Genomic DNA, 21,907 nt, shown 5'->3' with positions numbered 1-21,907 from the left:
CCCACCAACAGTGTAGGAGGGTTCCCCTTTCTCCACATCCCTGCCAACATCTGTCATTCCCTGACTTGTTAATTTTAGCCATTCTGACGGGTGTGAGTGGTATCTCATTGAGGTTTTGATTTGGATTTTCCTGATGCCGAGCGATGTTGAGCACTTTTTCATGTGCCTGTTGGCCATTTGGATGTCTTCTTTGGAAAAATGTCTGTTCATGTCTTCTGCCCATTTCTTGATTGGATTATTTGTTCTTTGGGTGTTGAGTTTGATAAGTTCTTTATAGATTTTGGATACTAGCCCTTTATCTGATATGTCATTTGCAAATATTTTCTCCCGTTCTGTCGGTTGTCTTTTGGTTTTGTGGACTGTTTCTTTTGCTGTGCAAAAGCTTTTTATCTTGATGAAATCCCAATAGTTCATTTTTGCCCTGGCTTCCTGTGCCTTTGGTGATGTTTCTAGGAAGAAGTTGCTGCGGCTGAGGTCGAAGAGGTTGCTACCTGTGTTCTCCTTTAGGATTTTGATGGACTCCTGTCTCACGTTTAGGTCTTTCAACCATTTGGAGTCTATTTTTGTGTGTGGTGTAAGGAAATGGTCCAGTTTCATTCTTCTGCATGTGGCTGTCCAATTTTCCCAAAACCATTTGTTGAAGAGACTGTCTTTTTTCCACTGGACATTCTTTCCTGCTTTGTCAAAGATAAGTTGACCATAGAGTTGAGGGTCCATTTCTGGGCTCTCGATTCTGTTCCATTGATCTATGTGTCTGTTTTTGTGCCAGTACCATACTGTCTTGATGATGACAGCTTTGTAATAGAGCTGGAAGTCCGGAATTGTGATGCCGCCAACTTTGCTTTTCTTTTTCAATATTCGTCTGGCTATTCGGGGTCTCTTCTGGTTCCATACAAATTTTAGGATTATTTGTTCCATTTCTTTGAAAAAAGTGGATGGTATTTTGTTGGGGATTGCATTGAATGTGTAGATTGCTCTAGGTGGCATTGACATCTTCACAATGTTGGTTCTTCCAATCCATGAGCATGGAACGTTTTTCCATTTCTTTCTGTCTTCTTCAATTTCTTTCCTGAGTATTTTATAGTTTTCTGAGTACAGATCCTTTGCCTCTTTGGTTAGATTTATTCCTAGGTATCTTATGGTTTTGGGTGCAATTGTGAATGGGATCGACTCCTTGATTTGTCTCTCTTCTGTCTTGTTGTTGGTGTATAGGAATGCCACTGATTTTTGTGCATTGATTTTATAGCCTGCTACTTGACTGAATTCCTGTATGAGTTCTAGCAGTTTTGGGGTGGAGTCTTTTGGGTTTTCCACATAAAGTATCATATCATCTGCAAAGAGTGAGAGTTTGACTTCCTCTTTGCTGATTTGGATGCCTTTGATTTCTTTTTGTTGTCTGATTGCTGTGGCTAGGACTTCTAATACTATGTTGAATAGCAGTGGTGAGAGTGGATATCCCTGCCACGTTCCTGACCTTAGGGGAAAAGCTCTCAGCTTTTCCCCATTGAGAATGATATTCACTGTAGGTTTTTCATAGATGGCTTTTATGATATTGAGGTATGTAACCTCTATCCCTATACTCTGAGAGTTTTGATCAAGAAAGGATGCTGTACTTTGTCAAATGCTTTTTCTGCATCTATTGAGAGGATCATATGATTCTTGTTCTTTCTTTTGTTAATGTATTGTATCACGTTGATTGATTTGCGGATGTTGAACCAGCCTTGCAGCCCAGGGATAAATCCCACTTGGTCGTGGTGAATAATCCTTTTAATGTACTGTTGGATCCTATTGGCTAGTATTTTGGTGAGAATTTTTGCATCCATGTTCATCAAGGATATTGGTCTGTAGTTCTCCTTTTTGATGGGGTCTTTGTCTGGTTTTGGGATCAAGGTAATGCTGGCCTCATAAAATGAGTTTGGAAGTTTTCCTTCCATTTCTATTTTTTGGAACAGTTTCAGGAGAATAGGAGAATTACTTCTTCTTTAAATGTTTGGTAGAATTTCCCTGGGAAGCCATCTGGCCCTGGGCTTTTGTTTCTTGGGAGATTTTTGATGACTGCTTCAATTTCCTTAGTGGTTATAGGTCTGTTCAGGTTTTCTATTTCTTCCTGGTTCAGTTTTGGTAGTTGATACATCTCTAGGAATGCACCCATTTCTTCCAGGTTATCTAATTTGCTGGCATAGAGTTGCTCATAATATGTTCTTATAATTGTTTGTATTTCTTTGGTGTTGGTTGTGATCTTTCCTCTTTCATTCATGATTTTGTTGATTTGGGTCATTTCTCTTTTCTTTTTGATCAGTCTGGCCAGGGGTTTATCAATCTTGTTAATTCTTTCAAAGAACCAGCTCCTAGTTTTGTTGATCTGTTCTACTGTTCTTTTGGTTTCTATTTCATTGATTTCTGCTCTGATCTTTATTATTTCTCTTCTCCTGCTGGGTTTAGGCTTTATTTGCTGTTCTTTCTCCAGCTCCTTTAGGTGTAGGGTTAGATTGTGTATTTGAGACCTTTCTTGTTTCTTGAGAAAGGCTTGTATTGCTATATACTTTCCTCTCAGGACTGCCTTTGCTGTATCCCAAAGATTTTGAACAGTTGTGTTTTCATTTTCATTGGTTTCCATGAATTTTTTAAATTCTTCTTTAATTTCCTGGTTGACCCATTCATTCTTTAGTAGGATGCTCTTTAGCCTCCATGTATTTGAGTTCTTTCCGACTTTCCTCTTGTGATTGAGTTCTAGTTTCAAAGCATTGTGGTCTGAAAGTATGCAGGGAATGATCCCAATCTTTTGGTACCGGTTGAGACCTGATTTGTGACGTAGGATGTGATCAATTCTGGAGAATGTTCCATGGGCACTAGAGAAGAATGTGTATTCCATTGCTTTGGGATGGAATGTTCTGAATATGTCTGTGAACTCCATTTGGTCCAGTGTGTCATTTAAAGTCTTTATTTCCTTGTTGATCTTTTGCTTAGATGATCTGTCCATTTCAGTCAGGGGGGTGTTAAAGTCCCCCACTATTATTGTATTGTTGTCAATGTGTTTCTTTGCTTTTGTTATTAATTGCCTTATATAATTGGCTGCTCCCATGTTCGGGGCATAGATATTTACAATTGTTAGACCTTCTTGTTGGATAGACCATTTAAGTAAGATATAGTGTCCTTCCTCATCTCTTATTACAGTCTTTGTTTTAAAATCTAGTTTGTCTGATATAGGGATTGCCACCGCAGCTTTCTTTTGGTGTCCATTAGCATGGTAAATGGTTTTCCACCCCCTCACTTTCAATCTGGGGGTGTCTTTGGGTCTAAAATGAGTCTCTTGCAGACAGTATATGGATGGGTCTTGTTTTTTAATCCAATCTGATAGCCTGTGTCTTTTGATTGGGGCATTGAGCCCATTTACATTCAGGGTAACTATTGAAAGGTACGAATTTAGTGCCATTGTATTGCCTGTAAGGTGACTGTTACTGTATGTTGTCTGTGTTCTTTTCTGATCTTTGCTGCTTTTAGGCTCTCTCTTTGCTTAGAGGACCCCTTTCAATATTTCTTGGAGGGCTGGTTTCATGTTTGCAAATTCCTTTAGTTTTTGTTTGTTCTGGAAGCTTTTTATCTCTCCTTCTATTTTCAATGGCAGCCTAGCTGGATATAGTATTCTTGGCTGCATATTTTTCTCGTTTAGTGCTCTGAAGATATCTTGCCAGTCCTTTCTGGCCTGCCAGGTCTCTGTGGATAGGTCTGTTGCCAATCTAATATTTTTACCCTTGTAGGTTACATATCTCTTCTCCCGAGCTGCTTTCAGGATTTTCTCTTTGTCTCTGAGACTCGTAAGTTTTACTATTAGATGTCGGGGTGTTGACCTATTTTTATTGATTTTGAGAGGGGTTCTCTGTTCCTCCTGGATTTTGATGCCTGTTTCCTTCCTCACATTAGGGAAGTTCTCTGCTATTATTTGCTCCAATATACCTTCTGCCCCTCTCTCTCTTTCTTCTTCTTCTGGAATCCCAATGATTCTAATGTTGTTTCGTCTTATCGAATCACTTATCTCTCGAATTCTGCCCTCGTGATCCTGTAGTTGTTTCTCCCTCTTTTTCTCAGCCTCTTTACTTTCCATCATTTGGTCTTCTATATCACTGATTCTCTCTTCTGCCTCATTTATCCTAGCAGTTAGTGCCCCCATTTTTTATTGTACCTCATCAGTAGCCTTTTTGATTTCGACTTGGTTAGATTTTAGTTCTTTTATTTCTCCAGAAAGGGTTTTGCTAATAACTTCCACGCTTCTTTCAAGCCCAGCTAGTATCTTTAAAGTCATGATTCTGAACTCTAGGTCCGACATCGTACTAATGTCCGTATTGAGTAGGTCCCTGGCTGACGGTACTACCTCTTGTTCTTTTTGCTGAGGTGATTTTTTTCGTCTTGTCATTTTGTCCAGAGGAGAATAGATGAATGAGAGAACAAAATGCTAACAGGTTTACAACATCCCCAGCAAATATACTGTATACAAATCAGAAGAGACCTGAAACCAGGGTAAAAGAAAGGGAAAGAAAGAAAAAAGAAAGAGAAAAAAAAAAAAGAAAAAAAAAGAAAATAAGTTAAAAACAAAAACAGAACAATACAAAAAAAAGCAGAATGTGATCAAATATGATCAGGCTAGTGCATAGATCAGTGCCACACACTAGATTTTGGGCTTATTTTGGTCTGTTAGAAAAAAGTGCCTCCTAAAATTTTAAAGGAAGAAAGACATATATGTACAAAATAAGGGTTGATACGATGAAGGGATGGAAGATGACTGTAAAGATGAAAATTAGAAAAGATTGTATAAAAGGACTTGATAAGATAAGAAGTTGTTTGAAAAAAGAAAGAAGATTTAAAAAAAAAAAGAAAAAAGGGAGAGAATGTGATCAGGCAGGAGACTAGAAAAGAACCATATACTAGTGATTTAGGGTATATTTTTATCTGTTAGAAGAAACTGTATCTCAAAATTTTAAAGAGAGAACAACTTATATATATATGCCAAAAATAAGGGTAACTACTATGAAGGGATAAAATATGACTCTAAAAATGAAAAATAAAAAAAAATTTTTTTTTTTAAAAAGAGATTGATAAGATGTTGGTTGAAAAAGGGAAAAAGAAAAAAAAAGAAAAAAAAACAGTTTACAAAAATTAACTTTGATGAACTAATGAATCATGGTAAAAAAAAAAGCCATGAATTCTATGTGCATTATTCCCCTAGCGCTGGAGTTCTCCCGTTCTCCTTGATCGGTAAACTTGGTCTTGGCTTGCTGGCTGTTTGTGCTGATCTTCTGGGGGAGGGGCCTGTTGCTGTGGTTTCCTAATGTCTTTGCCGGAGGCTGAATTGCCCCGCCCTTGTCGGTCCGGGCTAAGCAAGCTGCTTGGGTTTGATCTCAGGAGCTTTTGTTCCCTGCAAGCTCTCTGTACAGCCTTGGAGGACCAGGGCAAAAATGGTGGCCTCCCAATCTCCACCCGGAGGAACTGAGAACTCGGGGCCCCGCTCCTCAGTGCACCCCCAGAGAAAAGCAGTCACTCCCTTGTCCCTGGTCTCCGGCCGCACTCCGTGCTCACCCGGCCTGTGACCGAGCATTTGTATGTCTGGCACCCGACCCCGTGTGGAGTCTCCAAACCCATCAGATCCCTGCGGTTCGCTCCCGCGCCGCTCCTCCCTGGGAAGGAAGGGGAGTCTCCCCGGATCTGCCGCCTGTTGGGTCCCTGCTGCAGGAGCAGTGGCCCGACTGGGCCGCGGATCACAGTTTATGGCAACCCCAAGCTGAGAGCCCGCGCCTCAGCTCCGTCTCTGTAGCTGGCTTCCCCGCTCTGATACCTGGGAGCTCTGGCGCACTCAGGCTCCCCCGGTCTTTCTGTGACCGCAAGGGTCCTGAGACCCCACTGTCCCGCGAGGGTTCCACCCCCGCTTAGCCACTGGAGCGACGTCCCTCCGCGGAGCCGACTTCTAAAAGGTCCGATTTTGTGTTCCGCGGCTCTATCACTTGCCAGAAGCGGCTGGCGGAGGCCCCCTCCCCCACCGTCTATCCTCCCGAATATCGCCTTGGATTCACTTCTCCACACGTCCTATCTTCCAGTAAGTGGTCGCTTCTCTGTTCAGAGAGTTGTTGCTACTCTCCTCTTTGATCTCCTGTTGAGTTCGTAGGTATTCAGAATGGTTTGATCCCTATTCAGCTGAATTCCTGAGACCAAACGAAATCTAGGTCTCCTACTCCTCCGCCATCTTGCTCCGCCCCCCTATTCTTCCCTTTTAAATGAAGTTATTTATTGATATCCTCTTCAGATTTGAAAGGCGCTTACAATAAAATACATAGACAATGAACTAGTAACATTTATGAGGAGTGGAAAAATAGAACTAGGAAAAATAAGAATTCAAATACACCATGTAAATAGGGTCAGCATGACTGTTGTTGCACTTCAAGCTTTCTGGCAGCAGTTCTCAAGAGAAAGTACCATCAATTACAGGGCCCTCAGGATCGAAAGCAGAACTGTCATTCTTTTTATGAGGAAAGAAGCATTTATTAGAATTGAATTCTAAAAGGAATATCTCAGGGAGGACTTTATAAAGGTGGACACCTCATGATGAAATGGACAAAACTTTCAACAGTATTTTGACAGCCAGAGCAGTGATGAATTTCACATCTATTTCTTGTAGTTTTTTTTTTTAAGATTTTATTTATTTATTTGACGATGAGAGAGAACACAACAGGGGGAGCAGCGGGCAGAGGGAGAAGCAGGCTCCCCGCTGAGCAAGGAGCCCAACATGGGGCTTGATCTCAGGACTCTGGGATCACGACCTGAGCCGAAGGCTTAACCGAAAGAGCCACCCAGGTGCCCCTATTTCTTGTAGTTTTGACAAAAATTGAGGATGTGAATGGGGAGTTGCTATTCAATGGGTATAAAAAAATTGGGTATGTGACTCTAAAACAACTCATTGTTGAAGGCCATTTAAGCTTGGTACATAAACACCACTTCCTCAGCAGGAGTGTCTGGGCATCCTCCCTGATGAGCATGGCATGCTGGTACTCCCTCGACACTGAGGGGAAGGGTGGGTGTTCATACTCTACAAACCCGAGGAGCAGGTGTCAGGCAGGGGAACATTAGGAAAATTGAGGCAGTCTTCTCACCTGCATAAAAGACCGTGCATCTCTGTGTAGACAGGGGCCACAAGGGCAGTCTTTCTCTTAATTAATAGACTCCTTACCATAATCGGTGTCAGAAGTACTGGAAAGCAGCCTGTACTTCTGTGTGGACCAGCCGGGCACGTAGCACTATAACATTTAATGGCGAGGTGATTCTGATTGGCTTTGGGAAACCAACCCTGTCCACCCTGTTTGAAGGCTTTGATTATCCACCACTACTCAGCGGAGGGCACCTATAGTGTCAAAAATCCCCGGCAATAACCAAAATAGCCAAACTATGGAAAGAACCCAGATGTCCATGACAGGTGAATGGATAAAGAAAATGTAGAATATATTCAGCCATTAAAAAGAATGAAATCTTACCATTTGCAATGACGTGGATAGAACTAGAGGGTGTTGTGCTAAGTGAGTAAGTCAGTCAGAGAAAGACAAATACCATATATTCACTCATATGTGATATTTAAGAAACAAAACAGATGAGCATAGAAGAAGGGAAGGAAAAATAAAATAAGATAAAAACAGAAAGGGAGGCAAACCACAAGAGACTCTTAACTATAGGGACCAAACTGAGGGTTGCTGGAGGGGATGGGGGTGGGGGGATGGGGTAACTGGATGATGGGCATTAAGGAGGGTGCTTGATGGAATGAGCACTGGGTATTGTATGCAACTGATGAATCACTACATTCTACCTCTGAAACTAATAATACAGTATATGTTAACTAAATTGAATTTGTTTATTTATTCTTAAAGATTTTATTTATTTGACAGAGACACAGCGAGAGGGAACACAAGCAGGGGGAGTGGGAGCGCCTGGGTGTGGGAGCACCAGGGGGAGTGGGAGCTCCAGTAGGGGCGCCTGGGTGGCTCAGTCAGTTAAGCGTCTGCCTTCGGCTCAGGTCATGATCCCAGGGTCCTGGGATCGAGCCCCGCATCGGGCTCCCTGCTCCACAGGAAGCCTGCTTCTCCCTCTCCCACTCCCCCTGCTTGTGTTCCCTCTCTTGCTGTGTCTCTGTCAAATAAATAAAATCTTTTATTTATTTATTTGTCAGAGAAAGAGAGAGAGAGAGAGAGTGAGTGAGCTCTTACAAGCAGGGAGAGCGGCAGGCAGAGGCAGAGGGAGAAGCAGGCTCCCCGCTGAGCGAGGAACCCAATGTGGGACTTGATCCCAGGACCCTGGGATCGTGACCGGAGCCGAAGGCAGATGCTTAACCAACTGAGCCACCCGGGTGTCCCACTAAATTAAATTTAAATGAAAAAAAATCCCCGGCTGCACCCAGGTGCAGTCGCTGACTCAGCATGGCATCTCCTGGGCAGTGGGAGGGGGCGGGGATGCTGTGCTGGAGGAAAAGTTGGCATTTGTGCAGCTGTTTCCTTTAGACTACTCTGTCTTTTTGTTTGTTTAGATTTATGGACCCAGAACCTGCATGTTCTCCCCGGGATGTAACAATGAAGTAAGAGCAGATATTATCCCATGCCCAGAGGCCAATGTTAGAGGTCTGGAAGGAGCCTAGGCTGGGACCTCAGGAGGCCAGTGGACTAGCCCTGGCTCTGGCAGCTGACATAGGGCCATTGGCCTGCATGTACCCCACTTATGCTGGAGAATGAAGGAGGATGCTATCCCTTCTTCACAGGGGACAGATAGAGCAGTGGGCCAGGTGCCATATGATGCACATGCTTGAGCAGAATAAAAGAGTACATACTAAATCTGAAACAGGAAAAGATATTCCCACACAAGATGATAAGCACAGTACAGTCTGTGTGAGCTCTTTATCTTTTGGTGAGGAAGTGTTCCAGGTCCAAGACCCATTCTTATGTGGTCAAGTGGGGATCAAAAGACTGTATGTATCAGACTGCCTTTCCCAAGAGGGCTGGAGTGACCTTGGGCAAGTCACCTCCCTTCTCTGGGTCTCAAGCAGCCTTTCTGCAGACTATGAGCTGACCTCCTCTTTCTAAAATTCAGGAATCCCTAAAAAGAGTTCCTAACCTATGCCCAAGACTAATTGATGAACTTCCTGAGAATTTGTGAATTGCTTTTAACAGATGCACAAACAGAAGCACAGAGAGGTTAAGTAATTTGCCTAAGGACACACTGTGAGTGACCTTGATTATAACCTGGGTATAGGCTGACTCCTGAGCCCATGTTCTTAACCACTATTCCATCCTTTATTTTTCATTTCCTCACTTCTTAGATACTTCTCTCCTGGCATATTGAGGAAGAAGTGTGAATTTTTATTTACCCTTGCCATAATAACTAGTAGGAGTAATGCTTCTTGAATGGTATAGACCCACCTTCAAGTGCTTTGTGGGACATTGACCTCCAAGGGTTGATCCTCCCAATCTTGCTGTCCAGAGATTCAGAAATCAATCATGAAGACACGCCACTTTCTCAGAGAGGTCTTCTGTGACCACTCAATTTAAATTAGGACTCCCTGTTGTTTTTTTTCTCATAGCACTTAGCAGTTTGTAATTATGCATAGTTTTTGTGTTAATTTTTTAAATGACTCTCTTCCTCCATCAAACTGTATATTCTAGGAGGTCAAGAATTATATCTGTTTTGTTCATCACTATATACACTGTATACATAGTTCAGTAGATGGTCAATTGTTGAATTAATAGTTGAAAAAAATGCCTCCCATGGATTGGTACTACTCTAAATTCACTGGTAAATAGTAAACACATATGTATTGAACACTTACTAAGGCCAGGCAGTTTGCTGGGCATTTTTATGTATATTATTTTGTTTACTTTTTTAAAATAAACTTTCTTATTGAAGTATAATATGCAAATCATAAGTGTACACTTGATGAATTATCACATAGTGAACACTCCCAAGTAACCACCACCCAAATCAAGAAACAGAGCATTAACTGGTGCCCCAGAAGTCCCTCTCTTGCCTGTACTCTACTATCCCCCTCCAGACCAGTGGTACCATTATCCTGACATCTAATACCATTGGTTAGTTTCTTCTCTGTTTGAACTTGATATAAATGCAGTCATTTGGTATGAATTCTTTTGTGTCTGGATTTATTTTCCTCAACATTATGCTTAGGAAATTCTTGTATGCTATTGCGTGTGGCTATAGTTCTTTTTTTTTAAAGATTTATTTATTTATTTTAGAGAGCGGGGGTAGGGGCAGAGGGAGAGAGAGAGAGAAAGAGAGAGAATCTCAAACAGATTCCCCACTGAGTGAGGAGCCTGATGTGGGGCTCGATCTCATGGCCCTAAGATCATGACCTGAGCAGAAATCAAGAGTCAGATGCTTAATGGACTGAGCCACCCAGGCACCCGTATAATTCTTTTTTTTGAGATATAATTGGCATATAATTGACATATAATGTTATATTAGTTTCAGGTGTACAACATAGTAATTCAATCTGTATATGCTGTGAAATGATTACCACAGTAAGTGTAGTTAGCATAAGTCACCACACAGTTAACAATTTTTTCCCCTAGTTAACAATTTTTTTAAGATCTACTCTCTTAGCAACTTTCAAATACACATTACAGTTTTAGTAGCTACAGTCACTATGCTGATTGTACATTGCTGGTTGTAGTTCTTTCAGTCTCCTTGCTGTATCCTTTAAATGTGCTCCTTTATATGAATATAGTACACATTATTGCTTTATTCTCAGTTGGTAGACCTTTGGGTTATCTTTTCTTTGGGGCTGTTACAAGCAGTGCTGCTATGAATATTTTTAAATATGTATGTCCTTTGGTGCATTTCTCTTGGGTTATATACCTGGAGTAGAATTACCTGGTCATAGGGTTGCATGTATTCAGCTATAGTAGATATTGCCCTACTGTTCTCCACAATGACTATTTTATCAATTTATGCTCCTGCTACCAGGCTGAGAGCTCTAGTTGCTCTACCTCTTTGCATACACTTGATATTATCACTTTTTAATTTCACATATTTGGTAGATTTGAGTGGTTCTCAGTGTGGTTTAACTGGCACTTACGTGATATCCAATAAGGTGGAGTATTTTTTCATTGGCGTTTTTGATATCCTCTTTTCTGAAGTGCCTGTTCATGTCTTTTACTTTTTTTTAGAAGTTAGGTTATCTTTTACCCATTGACTTATAGGGATTCTATGTATATTCCAGATACTGGCTCTGGTTTGTTTTTTGTTGTTGTTTTGTATTTTTGAATTTTTTAAATTCTTCACAATAGCCCTGTGAGTTATTATAATGACACTTTACACAGGCAGATACAGAGGTCAGAGAGGTTAAGTCAGTTGCTGGTGGACATGTGAAGTATTAGAATGTAAGAATTATTCCTTCTCTCTGGGGACTAATAATCTGTTTAGTTGGGGAAATAACACTCAGAGAACAATTGGTGAGTAATACTAGCAAGTAAGTATTAAAGTATTAATCTGGTTGGTATAGGCTGAATGAGCTTCCTAGCAGAGGTAGGATTTAGTCTAGGACTTTAAGGACAGGTATACTTGGGGAAGTACAAGAAATGAAAACACATTTCAGGGAAGGTGAACCACAGGAGCAGAGGCAGGCATGGAGATGGAAGAAATAATGTGACTAACTCCTTGCCTTTGAATAGTTCTTTGCGGGACTTCACAGTTGTCTTATGTAGGACTACATCTTTCATGAGGGCAGGGACCAGGGCATGTCCAGTGCCCACCACAGTGGCCCACCACTGTGCCTGGCACATAGCAAGTGTTTAATAAATACATTTAAATGAAATGAAAGAATGCATTCAATCCCAACAATATTCCTTTCAACTTAGTAGAATAGGATTTAAATGATCCAGGTAAGGATTTAAATTAGATGACCAACCTGATGTCCTCAGCAGGATTTCTAAAGAAACTAGTGGTAAATTGTAATTGGAGGGAACTATTATAGAGTTTGATCAGTTTATTTATTTATTTTTTAAAAAAGATTTTATTTATTTATTTGACAGAGAGAGACACAGCAAGAGAGGGAACACAAGCAGGGGGAGTGGGAGAGGGAGAAGCAGGCTCCCCACGGAGCAGAGAGCCCGATGCGGGGCTCAATCCCAGGACCCTGGGATCATGACCTGAGCCGAAGGCAGACGCTTAAGGACTGAGCCACCCAGGTGCCCCGAGTTTGATCAGTTTAGACTTGATGTGGCATAGAGGAAAGTGTAAGGTGTCACTGAGAGGTCTTGAACAGAAAGAGATGAAATGAAAACAATATTTTGCAAAATTCCTGAATGATTAAATGAAGGATGGACTGGAAGCAGAGGCCCAGCTAAGAGGCTGTTGCAATGATACCAGGATTTATTTACTTATTCAACAAACACCTATTGAAAACATAATACACATTTGGTGCTAAGCTCCATGCTAATGAAGGATAGCAAGATATGTAAATCGTGAACCTTGCTGTCAAGGAGCTTATAGTCTGAGAGGAGAGGTAAGACAAGCACACAAACAACTGTAACTTATGGGAGGAAGTTTGAAAAAGAGGCACAATGAAGACTGTGGAGTCAGGGGAGGACAACATCCATTTTGCTGGGGCATCAGGGAAGGCTCAAGTAGTCTTCTATTGCAGCACTTCTACCTGCCTCTGCCTTCCTGATCCCTTGTCCCTCTCTATCATGTTCCTTGCTTTATTATCTGGAATTATCTCGTTTATTTATGGTTGTACTTGTCTGCTGTTTGTCTTTCCCCTCCCTCATTAGAACACCAGCTCCATGATAGAGAGTACCTATTTGTCTTGTCAGCTCTGTATTTCTAATTCTTTGCTCAGTATTTGGAACTAACAAATTTTTTAATAAAAATTTTGGAATAAATGAATGAAATGACATTGAAGTTGGATCCCATAGGATAAGTAGGATTTGGACATTCAATAAAAGGGGAGGGAGAGATACTATTTTAGGTGTAGGGTACTTGAAGGCCCATGGGGAGTGGAGAATGAAAGATGGATCTGGAAAATGGACTTATGGAAGACTATGGAACTACTGAAGTAGATTAGATATGGAGAATAAGAGAAAGCAAATGATGATTCCAAAATTTGTGCCTTTGAAGCCTGATAGAATGGGGATGGAGAGGAGGACAGAATGAGTGAAATTGAGAAGACAAGCTAGTTTAATGGGGAGTGATTGGCAGTCTCAGGGGTCATATCTTGTCAGCAATGGCACAGACTGGATTGAAGTGCACGTTCAAGTCTGAACAAGGTGAGTTGAGACTCACCATTGTAGAGACACTAGTAACTTGGGCCAAGGACAGTTTCTCAGAGGGGAGAAAGTCCAGGAAAAAAGATCCCTTGGAAAGAGCCCGAAGTCTAGGGAACTGGATGAGAGGAATTCACAAGAGGTGGGGAAGGACCAGTGAAGTGAGAGGCAGTCATCAGTATGAACTGCCACAAGAGGTCTGAAAACATGGAGGTTAGCAGTCTCTAGTCTTGTCAGATAGAGGGCAATGTCATCTTCAAAGGAAGAATTTCTATAGGATGATGAAACAAACATTGCTTTGTGGTAAGGATAGAACAGAGGGCAGAAAGGGGGAGAGAAAAATTGGATGGTTGCTTGAATGTGAAGAGAGTGTTTAAAAACTATTATTTATTTAAAAAAATTTTAAAAAATTTATTTGACAGAGAGAGAGCACACAAGCAAGGGGAGCAGCAGGCAGAGGGAGAAGCAGGCTCCCGGCTAAGCAAGGAGCCCAATGTGGGGCTCGATCCCAGGACCCTGGGATCATGACCCGAGCCAAAGGCAGATGCTTAACTGACTGAGCCACCCAGACGTCCCCGTCGCTTATAATTCTATCACTAAGAGATGAACAGTGTAGATACTTAGGTGTATTTTCTCTTCATCACATATATAGTTGATATCCTGTTGTAAGCACAGAATGGTATCATGCTTTTCAACATAAGGAATTTTCCATATGAGTGCAGATGCTTCATAAATGCACATTTTAGAGACTATATAATAGACATCAAGGGGATAAATATGCTTTTCAAAGCCTATTAAAATTTGATTTTCTGCACTTTTCATTATTATGAATAATGGTGTGAACATCTTTAAAAATTTTTTTCTATTTTACATTATTTCTTGAGGTTAGAGTTAGTTATTAAAAATAACATTTATTTTCTGGTTGCAAATGTATTGCCTTTCATTATAGAACATTTGGAAAATGAAGAAAATCTCAAATCAGGAAATAAACGTCATTTATAGTTACCCTACTTAGAGATAACTGCTGTTAAGATTTTGTTGTCATACTCTGCCTAGTTATCTGTTAATCTTTAAGTGGAATCATACTCCATATACCACTTTATAATCATTCAAAGCTTAGTATTTTATTAATCCTTCCTCACTTAATTAAATAAAATCTTATAGTTCTATAATTATAATATAATCTCATAATTTCTAATGATTTTTGGCATTCCACAGTATCCAGTGACCATAATTTAGTTAACATTTCCTGTAATGATGAACATTTAGGTTGTTTCTGGGTTTTGCTGTCTTTAATATGCTATGACTAATATCTTTGTAGATGAACTTTTATATACATCCCTGATTATTTCCTTATAATGCCATCTGAGAAATATTTAAAAATATTTTTGTGAATCTTATTGAATTGCCATCTGGGAAGGTTGTACTTCATTTATATGTCTGTTATCTGTATTTCAGAGTTTCTGTTTCTCCACACTCAAATCACTGTGTGATTATTAAAAACAAACAAGTAACATTTAATAGCTTGGTAAGTGAAAAAACTATTTTTAATTTGCATTTCCTTCAAGTCTAGTGAGGTTTTCATATATTTATTGGCTATCTGTATAGGTTCTCTTGCAAATTTGTTATTTATAACTTTTGTCATTTTTGTGGTTCCTGATATATATTGCCAGTTGCTTGTGAAAAAGGCTGATGAGTTTAAGCTCTAGTATATAATTTTCTTTTTTGTGAGTTGTCTTATGTCTCCTGGTCATTAAAGAGATTTTATATATATATAAAACATATATGTATAATAAATATATATAAAACATATAAAATGTTATGTTGTTATATAAAACAAAAAATATAAATATGTATAAAACATATATATATTTAGATAAGGATATTCATTCATATCAAAGGTAGAATGAGGAAAGCTGAAAATGGTGGAGGGAGAGAATATATAGGAGAATTCTGGAAGAGGTGTGCAATGAAGTGGAAGAATATTGAACCTCAAAGGCAGAATGCAATGGGAGATGGGGCATTTTGGCTTCAGGAAACATTTTATGATATCTATTTTATTCCTTTTCTGGGTTATTACTAGCTCTGAGGCATCATCCTTTAATTAGAGTCAGTTATTTATTTATTAAAAGGTTTATTTATTTATTTTAGAGAGCAAGAGAGTGCAGGGGGAGGGCTGGAGGGAATGGGAGAAAGAAGCTCTAGGCCGACTCCACACTCAGCACAAAGCCCCATGTGGGGCTTGCTGTCACAACCCTGAGATCAGGACCTGAGCCAAAACCAAAAGTGGGCTGCTTAATGGACTGCACCACCTAGGCGCCCCTAATTACAGTCTTTAAAAATAACCACAAATCACCTAAGGTTGTTTTTGTTTCTGATCAGTGTCTCCAAGGCTAGATGGAGAATAAAGGGGAACAACAAGAGCCAACAAAAGATATTGATCATGAGGTTATTTATTTCCTACTTTTGATGCAATGCTATCAGCAAACCATATGGGTAAACATTTCGTAGACTTATAAGATCATAAGTTATGATCTTATAAGTGGATCATAAGAGCTTCTTATGGAATCAAGAATACATTGGATTTGTATTCTGTGTCTCTGTCATAATTATTCTGATTGCTTATTTGAGCCAGAAACTCTGAAAACACTGTGTAAGGAGTGGGGTTTAATAGAAATTTGCTGAATGAATCAACGAATGAATGAATCTATGGCATAGATTTAGTTGCACCTGGACATTAGCAAAAAATTATGAATCTACTCTGATTGGGTGCTAGAAAGTCATAATTATTTTGAGTTATGGTGATATCTGAGATTATCCTGAAGGATAAACTTTAACTCTGTTAGGTACGTCATGAAACAGAATAATCTGCATCTATGAATTAATTATATTTTATGATTATAAGGTGGTATTGCAGAGTCTCATACTCACTATTGCCACATTATAAAAAGCCAACAAATCAATTGAAGAAATTAGCATCTGTTAAAGATATGAAAGGAAATTTTCTATTTTTAGTGATAGGTAAATTGTGAAAAACTGTCTCATGAGAAAATCCATTTTGGTACTTGGAAGTAGCATTGTATGGTAGGATGTTTGGTGTGATATTTCTTTGGTGGCAGCTCCCACTGCTGAATACTTTCTTATTTGCTTTTGTAGAAATCTAGGAAGGGAATTTAAAATTTTTTTTAAAAAGATTTTTTTATTTCAGAGAGAGAGGAGAGAGAGCACACAAGCATGAGCAGGGGAAGGGGGAAGGGCAAAGGGAGAAGCAGACTCCCTGCTGAGCAGGGAGCCCGGGGATTGATCCCAGGACCCTGGGATCATGACTTGAGCCAAAGGCAGACTGAACCACCCAGGTGCCCCTAGGAAGGGAATTTAAAGGATTATCAATTTGCATCTGAATGTGTGCATGTGAGCTTTGAGGGTGATTGGGAGGGAAGAAGTCTGGGACATGTTGAGATGTATGAAGTTCCTTGGAACTCTCCTGGGATCATGATAATGATTCATTGCTTTTTGGTGCTTGCCTCCTTTTGTAATACTGGTTTCTTTTCCTGAGGGTAGCCCTGCTTATCTTCTGAGGCTTGGGGAGCTGATGTTTGCTCTGCTTCAGAAGGATCTGCATCAGGCAGATGATCCCTGGTGTAATGTTGTAATGCTTGTCTGTCACTGAAGATGACAGGACAATCTGAGATCTCACGGGTGAGGGATACACTTGACTGGTTGTTGAGGAGCTCTGGGCTTGATCTAGCTGTCTGAGCTTGATTTTGCTGCTCCACTTGGGTCATGTCCATTTGTTGCAGTATCTTCTCTTGCAGGTACTGGTACAAAGGACTGGAAGAGACTGTACCCCTCTCCACAAAACCAAGCTCTTCATCCGTCTGCATCTTCTCTTCAAGGCCGGACTGGGGGACTGAAACATCATATCTTTTCTTGGCTGGATTTTGTTGGTCATTGACTTCTGCCAACTCTTGGGGGCTTTCATCCTCTTCCAATGTTGTAGATTCCTCTCTTTCAAGGTGTGTTCTGGGGGATACTGAATTGTCCTCATCTAGATTTCTTACTGGAGCCTCCTGGGTCTCTGGTGCTCTACCTTCCTCTCCTTTGGTACTTGGGCCTTGGACCTTTAGCTTTTTTCTGCTGTCTTCCTTTGTTGGAAGCTGCTTTATGGAAAACAGGTCAATGAAGTCTGCCTCCAGGGTACCAGGGATCTCTGTCTCCAGGGACTTTTTGTGTTCACCTCTTGCTGTGGACTCCTGTGCCTTTGGATGTCCATCGGGTTGCACAGCTGGAACTGGGCCTTTCGTCCCTGAGCCCGGACTCCTGTACTCTTTTCTGGCAGCCCATTCCGGTTCTTTGGTGAGCTGCTTATCCTCTCCTCTGGCTGCCAGCACCACTGCCTCCTGAGTTCTTCTTTCCTCACCCAGTGCTAACTGTTTCTCAGTGTCTGAGTTATTATTGTGACTTCTTTCTACAGACTCTCTGAGATGGTCTACTTGATTCTGGGAATCCCCTTGCACAGGCAGGTTGGTTGTCTCTGAGCTGCTATCACCCTCCTCTGGAGTCAGGCTGTTGGGAATTTCGGAAGAACCCTCATCATTCTGTGTGACAGTGGGCTCAGGATCCTCTCCCTGGTAACCATCATCATCCTTGACTGGCTTGTTATGAGTCTTGGTGACCCTCTTATTTTCTTCTCCAGACTGGTTCTCGAGTGGTGCTAATTCCTGTGTTCTTTCTCTTGCTCCTGGTGTCCCTTCTGCTGCAGGGGCATTTTTGCTGCTCATAAGTGCTTTTGCTGTGCTTTCCTTAGCATGTCTTGCCTCATCTCCTGGGGTGACTGCTCTTTCAATTTCAGGATGATTCTGATCTCCTCCTTCTGAGCTTAACTCTTGTGTTTTAGAACCTTCTTCAGCGTCCCTTTCTTTTGATGACTCTTGGAGTTCCTGATACTTCCCATCCTGTGGTTGATCTTCCAGGGTTAGTAGCTGAATTTTTCTCCCATTTTCTTTCTGCCCTGCTGTTCCATGGGCCTCAGGGCCTCGCCTCTGTTTCCTTACAGCCCTAATATCAGGTGTTTCTGAAACACTTCTGCTATCACCTTGGACAGGCAGGTCTTTTGTTTCCTGTTCTTTTTCTTGTGCTGGTGGTTCTTGGGTCTCAGATGCTCTAAAGTCATCTCCAGGTTCAGCTGGATTCTTTGTCTCAGGTAGTGTCCTGTTGACATCCTCTCCTTGTCCTTGGGTCTCAGATGTTCTACCATCATCCTCAGGATCAGTTGGTTTCTCTGTCTGCAATGGTTTCTGGACAGTAGCTTGTTTTGGCAGGTCAGGGTGCTCTGAACCGGGCTCATATTTTCCTGGCAGCGATAGTTCTTGTGTTTTAGAATGTTCCTTAATACCCTTTACTGCTGCAACTTCTTGATCTTTGGAAGGTCTCTGTGTTGTTTTTTCTGGTGGAGAACTTTGGGTTCTTAGGTTCCCTTCCTGTTCTCCAAATCGATCCCTTGTCTTAGTGCCACTTTGCTCCTTAACTGGCTTATCTCCCTCCATGGGACTCTCCTTATCCTGTCCCTCCTGCTTTGTGGGACTGTCGATCTGTTCTGATTCTGCTGTTGGCTTATTTGTCTCAAGTTGAGTCCCATTGTCTCCTGTTGCTGGTACATCTTGTTGATCTCCAACTAGGTGTTGGTTCTTAGGGTCATTGTGCCCAGGTGCTTCTACTGGCAGTTTGCAAGTCTTGGTGTTTTCAACCCCATTGTGTCCAACTGCTTCCCTTTCCATAGGGCTGAGCTGAGCTGATGATGTCATTCCTGAAGGAGGAGGCACCACTCTGTCTTGAGTTGGTGGAGTTTGCTCTGTCCACTGGCCAGTGCCACTGGTCACCTGAAAATCCATATCATCTGGTTTCTCCTCTGGCTTAGACACTTGTCTTGGTTCTGATTTTAGTAATGATTGTATATCAAGATAGCAGAGGTTCAACAAATTGAAGATTGCAAGAACAAATTCATCAAAACTGATGGTGCCCTTGCTGTCAATATCCAGAAGGTTCAAGTTTCTCTCCACAGCGTGAATGGCACGTGGCTGCATGAAAACACAGTGAGGAATCAGCCTATTTATATGTGGTCAAGCACCCTGAGTGTCTGCATGTCTCCCAAGAATCCTTTTTTTTTTAACCTTATTCCTCAGGAACTAGTGGAATTTCCCCAAACAGTAAGAATTTGTGATTCTGGATGCTATTTTTCATCAGAAAGGTATGCTAAGAAGGAAGTTTTACATCACTGTGAGTTGAATTTTGATGTATACTGGCTCATCACTCCTCTCATGGAGGAGAGGCATGAGAGGAGTCATGCTTCAGCTACTTTGCTGAAGCATAGCCCCAGTGAGGAAAACCTTATTTTCCTTTGTAAGACTGATTAAGCAATTGCACAGAGTAGGGAGCTGAGACTGAAAAAAGTTGTTCAAAATCAGTGAGTGCCGAGAGTTGGTAGCTAAATGTAAAACAGGCAGGGATCACCTCCGCCTATCTTGCGTAGATTATGGAGAAAGGGTAAGTGGGGGAGAATTTCCACAGCTCTGTGAACACCTCACCTGAAGAATGTCCCCAAACTCGCCCTGGATGAGCTGTTTCAGCTCTGTGCAGGTCAGTGTTGCCTTGTCACCATCCTCCTGGGCATACTTATGGAATGTCTTGATTATACAGAGGACATCTTTCAGGAGCCTAGGCATCTTTCCCAACGTAGGAGACTGTGAGAAAGAACAAACAAAGTTCATTTCCTAGGAAGGGTCCTTCAGGAAGGAGATACTGAGGTCATCCTTTTTTCTGTCCCTCCCACAGTTCCACTGGCATCATCTGCTCTATTCTGCCTATCTATCTCTATTAAGATATTGCATCTGAATTTCAATGATTTAGTTTTGTACCAGATAATGTCAGTGAGATCAGACCTGGCACAGGTAGGTATTAGAAGCGACACTTGATCCCACCCTGTGGAAAACAATGACGCTCATGTCTTCAGAGAAAGCTTTATTGCAAAAGGAAGTGGAAAAAGAATGCAAATGTAAGTACTGAAATGCACAAATGATGTCAACAGATGGGACCAATCCTTCCAGCCTTAACTGAGAGTGTCCACCTGTTTCTCCTACCTTGGGTCAGTCTAACTCCTCTTCTTGGGAAAGTATAATTTTTATTTATTTTTTATTTTATTTAAAGATTTTATTTATTTCTTTGACACAGAGAGAGATAGAGAGAGCAGGAACACAAGCAGAGGGAGGGGGAGAGGGAGAAGCAGGCTTCCCGCCCAGCTGGGAGCTCAATGCAGGGTTCCATCCCAGGACCCTGGGATCATGACCTGAGCCAAAGGCAGATGCCTAACGACTGAGCCACCCAGGTGCCCCTAACACATTTTTTTTAAGATTATTTATTTATTTGGCACAGATAGAGAGAGAGATCACAAGTAGGCATACAGGCAGGCAGGCAGGCAGAGGGAGAGGGAGAGAGAGAAGCAGGCTACCTGGTGAGCATGATGTGGGGCTCAATCCCAGGACACTGGGATCATGACCTGAGCCAAAGGCAGACGCTTAACGACTGAGCCACCCAGGTGCCCCAGAAAAGTATAATTTTTAAAGTTAGTAAATCTTCTAGAGGAAAGAAAAGTAATGCCAAGAAAATCAACCCCTATAAATGCAGGCTGAGGCAACTTGTTTTTACCAAGAAGACATGGCTCAGTGAACTCACCGGTAAAACAAATAGAATCCTGACCCCTCAGTCATTACCCATCATTTAAATGACTCTGTACTTTCATTTTATTATAGCTCTGAGTCCCATGTCTTATTAAATAGTATTCATGCCTATGTCATACAGTTTATATTTTTTAAAGAAGACAAGGATCAAAGAAGTTCCAAAACAAAGAATGCATCTGGGGGCTGGAGCTCCTAGTTTAGTGGGATTAACAGTGGTCAATTTAGACTTGGGTTATGTCTCTCTGGAATCCTTACACAATCTCACATATAAGCAGAACAACAACCGAGATCCCAAGTATGCTCAAGCGTATGGTCTATGAGACTTACCTTGTTCACGAATGAGAGCAAGTAGAATAAAATTGGCAGCGGGCTGTGAGCTGACAGCAGGCGCTGAAACCTTTTATTGAGTCCCTAATTGCACAGTTAGGAAGGAGACACCCTCCGGGTCTAATGCCCTGATTCATCACCACCAAACCTAGTCTCCCCTCTTTGTCTACTCTCAGCTTCTCTTATTTTTATTTCCTTCTTTAGGCAGCTTCAGTTAAGTCTTGGCTTCAGCCTCATCCAAAGGAAGAAGAGGGGATATTTTGTTTCATTCACTGACTTGCAGGTTATAGTTTTGAAGGATCTTTGGGGTGGTGTTGGCTTTTTTTTTCCAACCTGAGAACACAATTACATTTCTGTTTGGCAAATCATAGGGCTGGCAGGGACCTCAGAAGTCATCTGATTCCTTCCTCTGCCCACAGGATGGACTGTATTTGACCCAGCTGGACAGATGGGTGTCATCATGTGTTTAAAAATAGAGGCCCCATTGAGTCATGTGACAAGAGTGGAGATACTAGTTGATTCAGGTGTTTCAATGCCTGCTCTCCTTGC

General features: G+C 41.4%; 1 protein-coding gene across 1 annotated transcript; it reads right to left on the bottom strand.

Moving 5' to 3' along the window:
- Positions 1-16,801: 16,801 nt before the first annotated feature.
- Positions 16,802-21,595, bottom strand: TCHHL1 (trichohyalin like 1). Its single transcript, XM_028088240.2, has 3 exons — positions 21,316-21,595; positions 19,883-20,038; positions 16,802-19,375 (listed from the first exon to the last, which is right to left on the bottom strand). The coding sequence occupies exons 2-3, from the start codon at positions 20,018-20,020 to the stop codon at positions 16,802-16,804; spliced, it is 2,712 nt and encodes a 903-aa protein (XP_027944041.1). The 5' UTR covers positions 20,021-20,038; positions 21,316-21,595.
- Positions 21,596-21,907: the final 312 nt, after the last annotated feature.

This window comes from Eumetopias jubatus, unplaced genomic scaffold (assembly GCF_037043125.1).
Source record: "Eumetopias jubatus isolate StellerSeaLion01/CBP00866 unplaced genomic scaffold, mEumJub1_p1.0 scaffold_4, whole genome shotgun sequence".
NCBI classification, from domain to species: domain Eukaryota; kingdom Metazoa; phylum Chordata; class Mammalia; order Carnivora; family Otariidae; genus Eumetopias; species Eumetopias jubatus.
The sequence above is the reverse complement of the archived record's forward strand: the minus strand, read 5'-3'. Positions and strand labels throughout refer to the sequence as shown.

Excerpts from the sequence above, each read along its gene's own strand:
- TCHHL1 (XM_028088240.2), bottom strand. The coding sequence starts at position 20,020 with ATGCCTAGGCTCCTGAAAGATGTCCTCTGTATAATCAAGACATTCCAT. Across the intron at positions 19,376-19,882 it reads AGTTTGGGGACATTCTTCAG|CCACGTGCCATTCACGCTGT; the intron begins GTGAGGTGTTCA and ends GTTTTCATGCAG.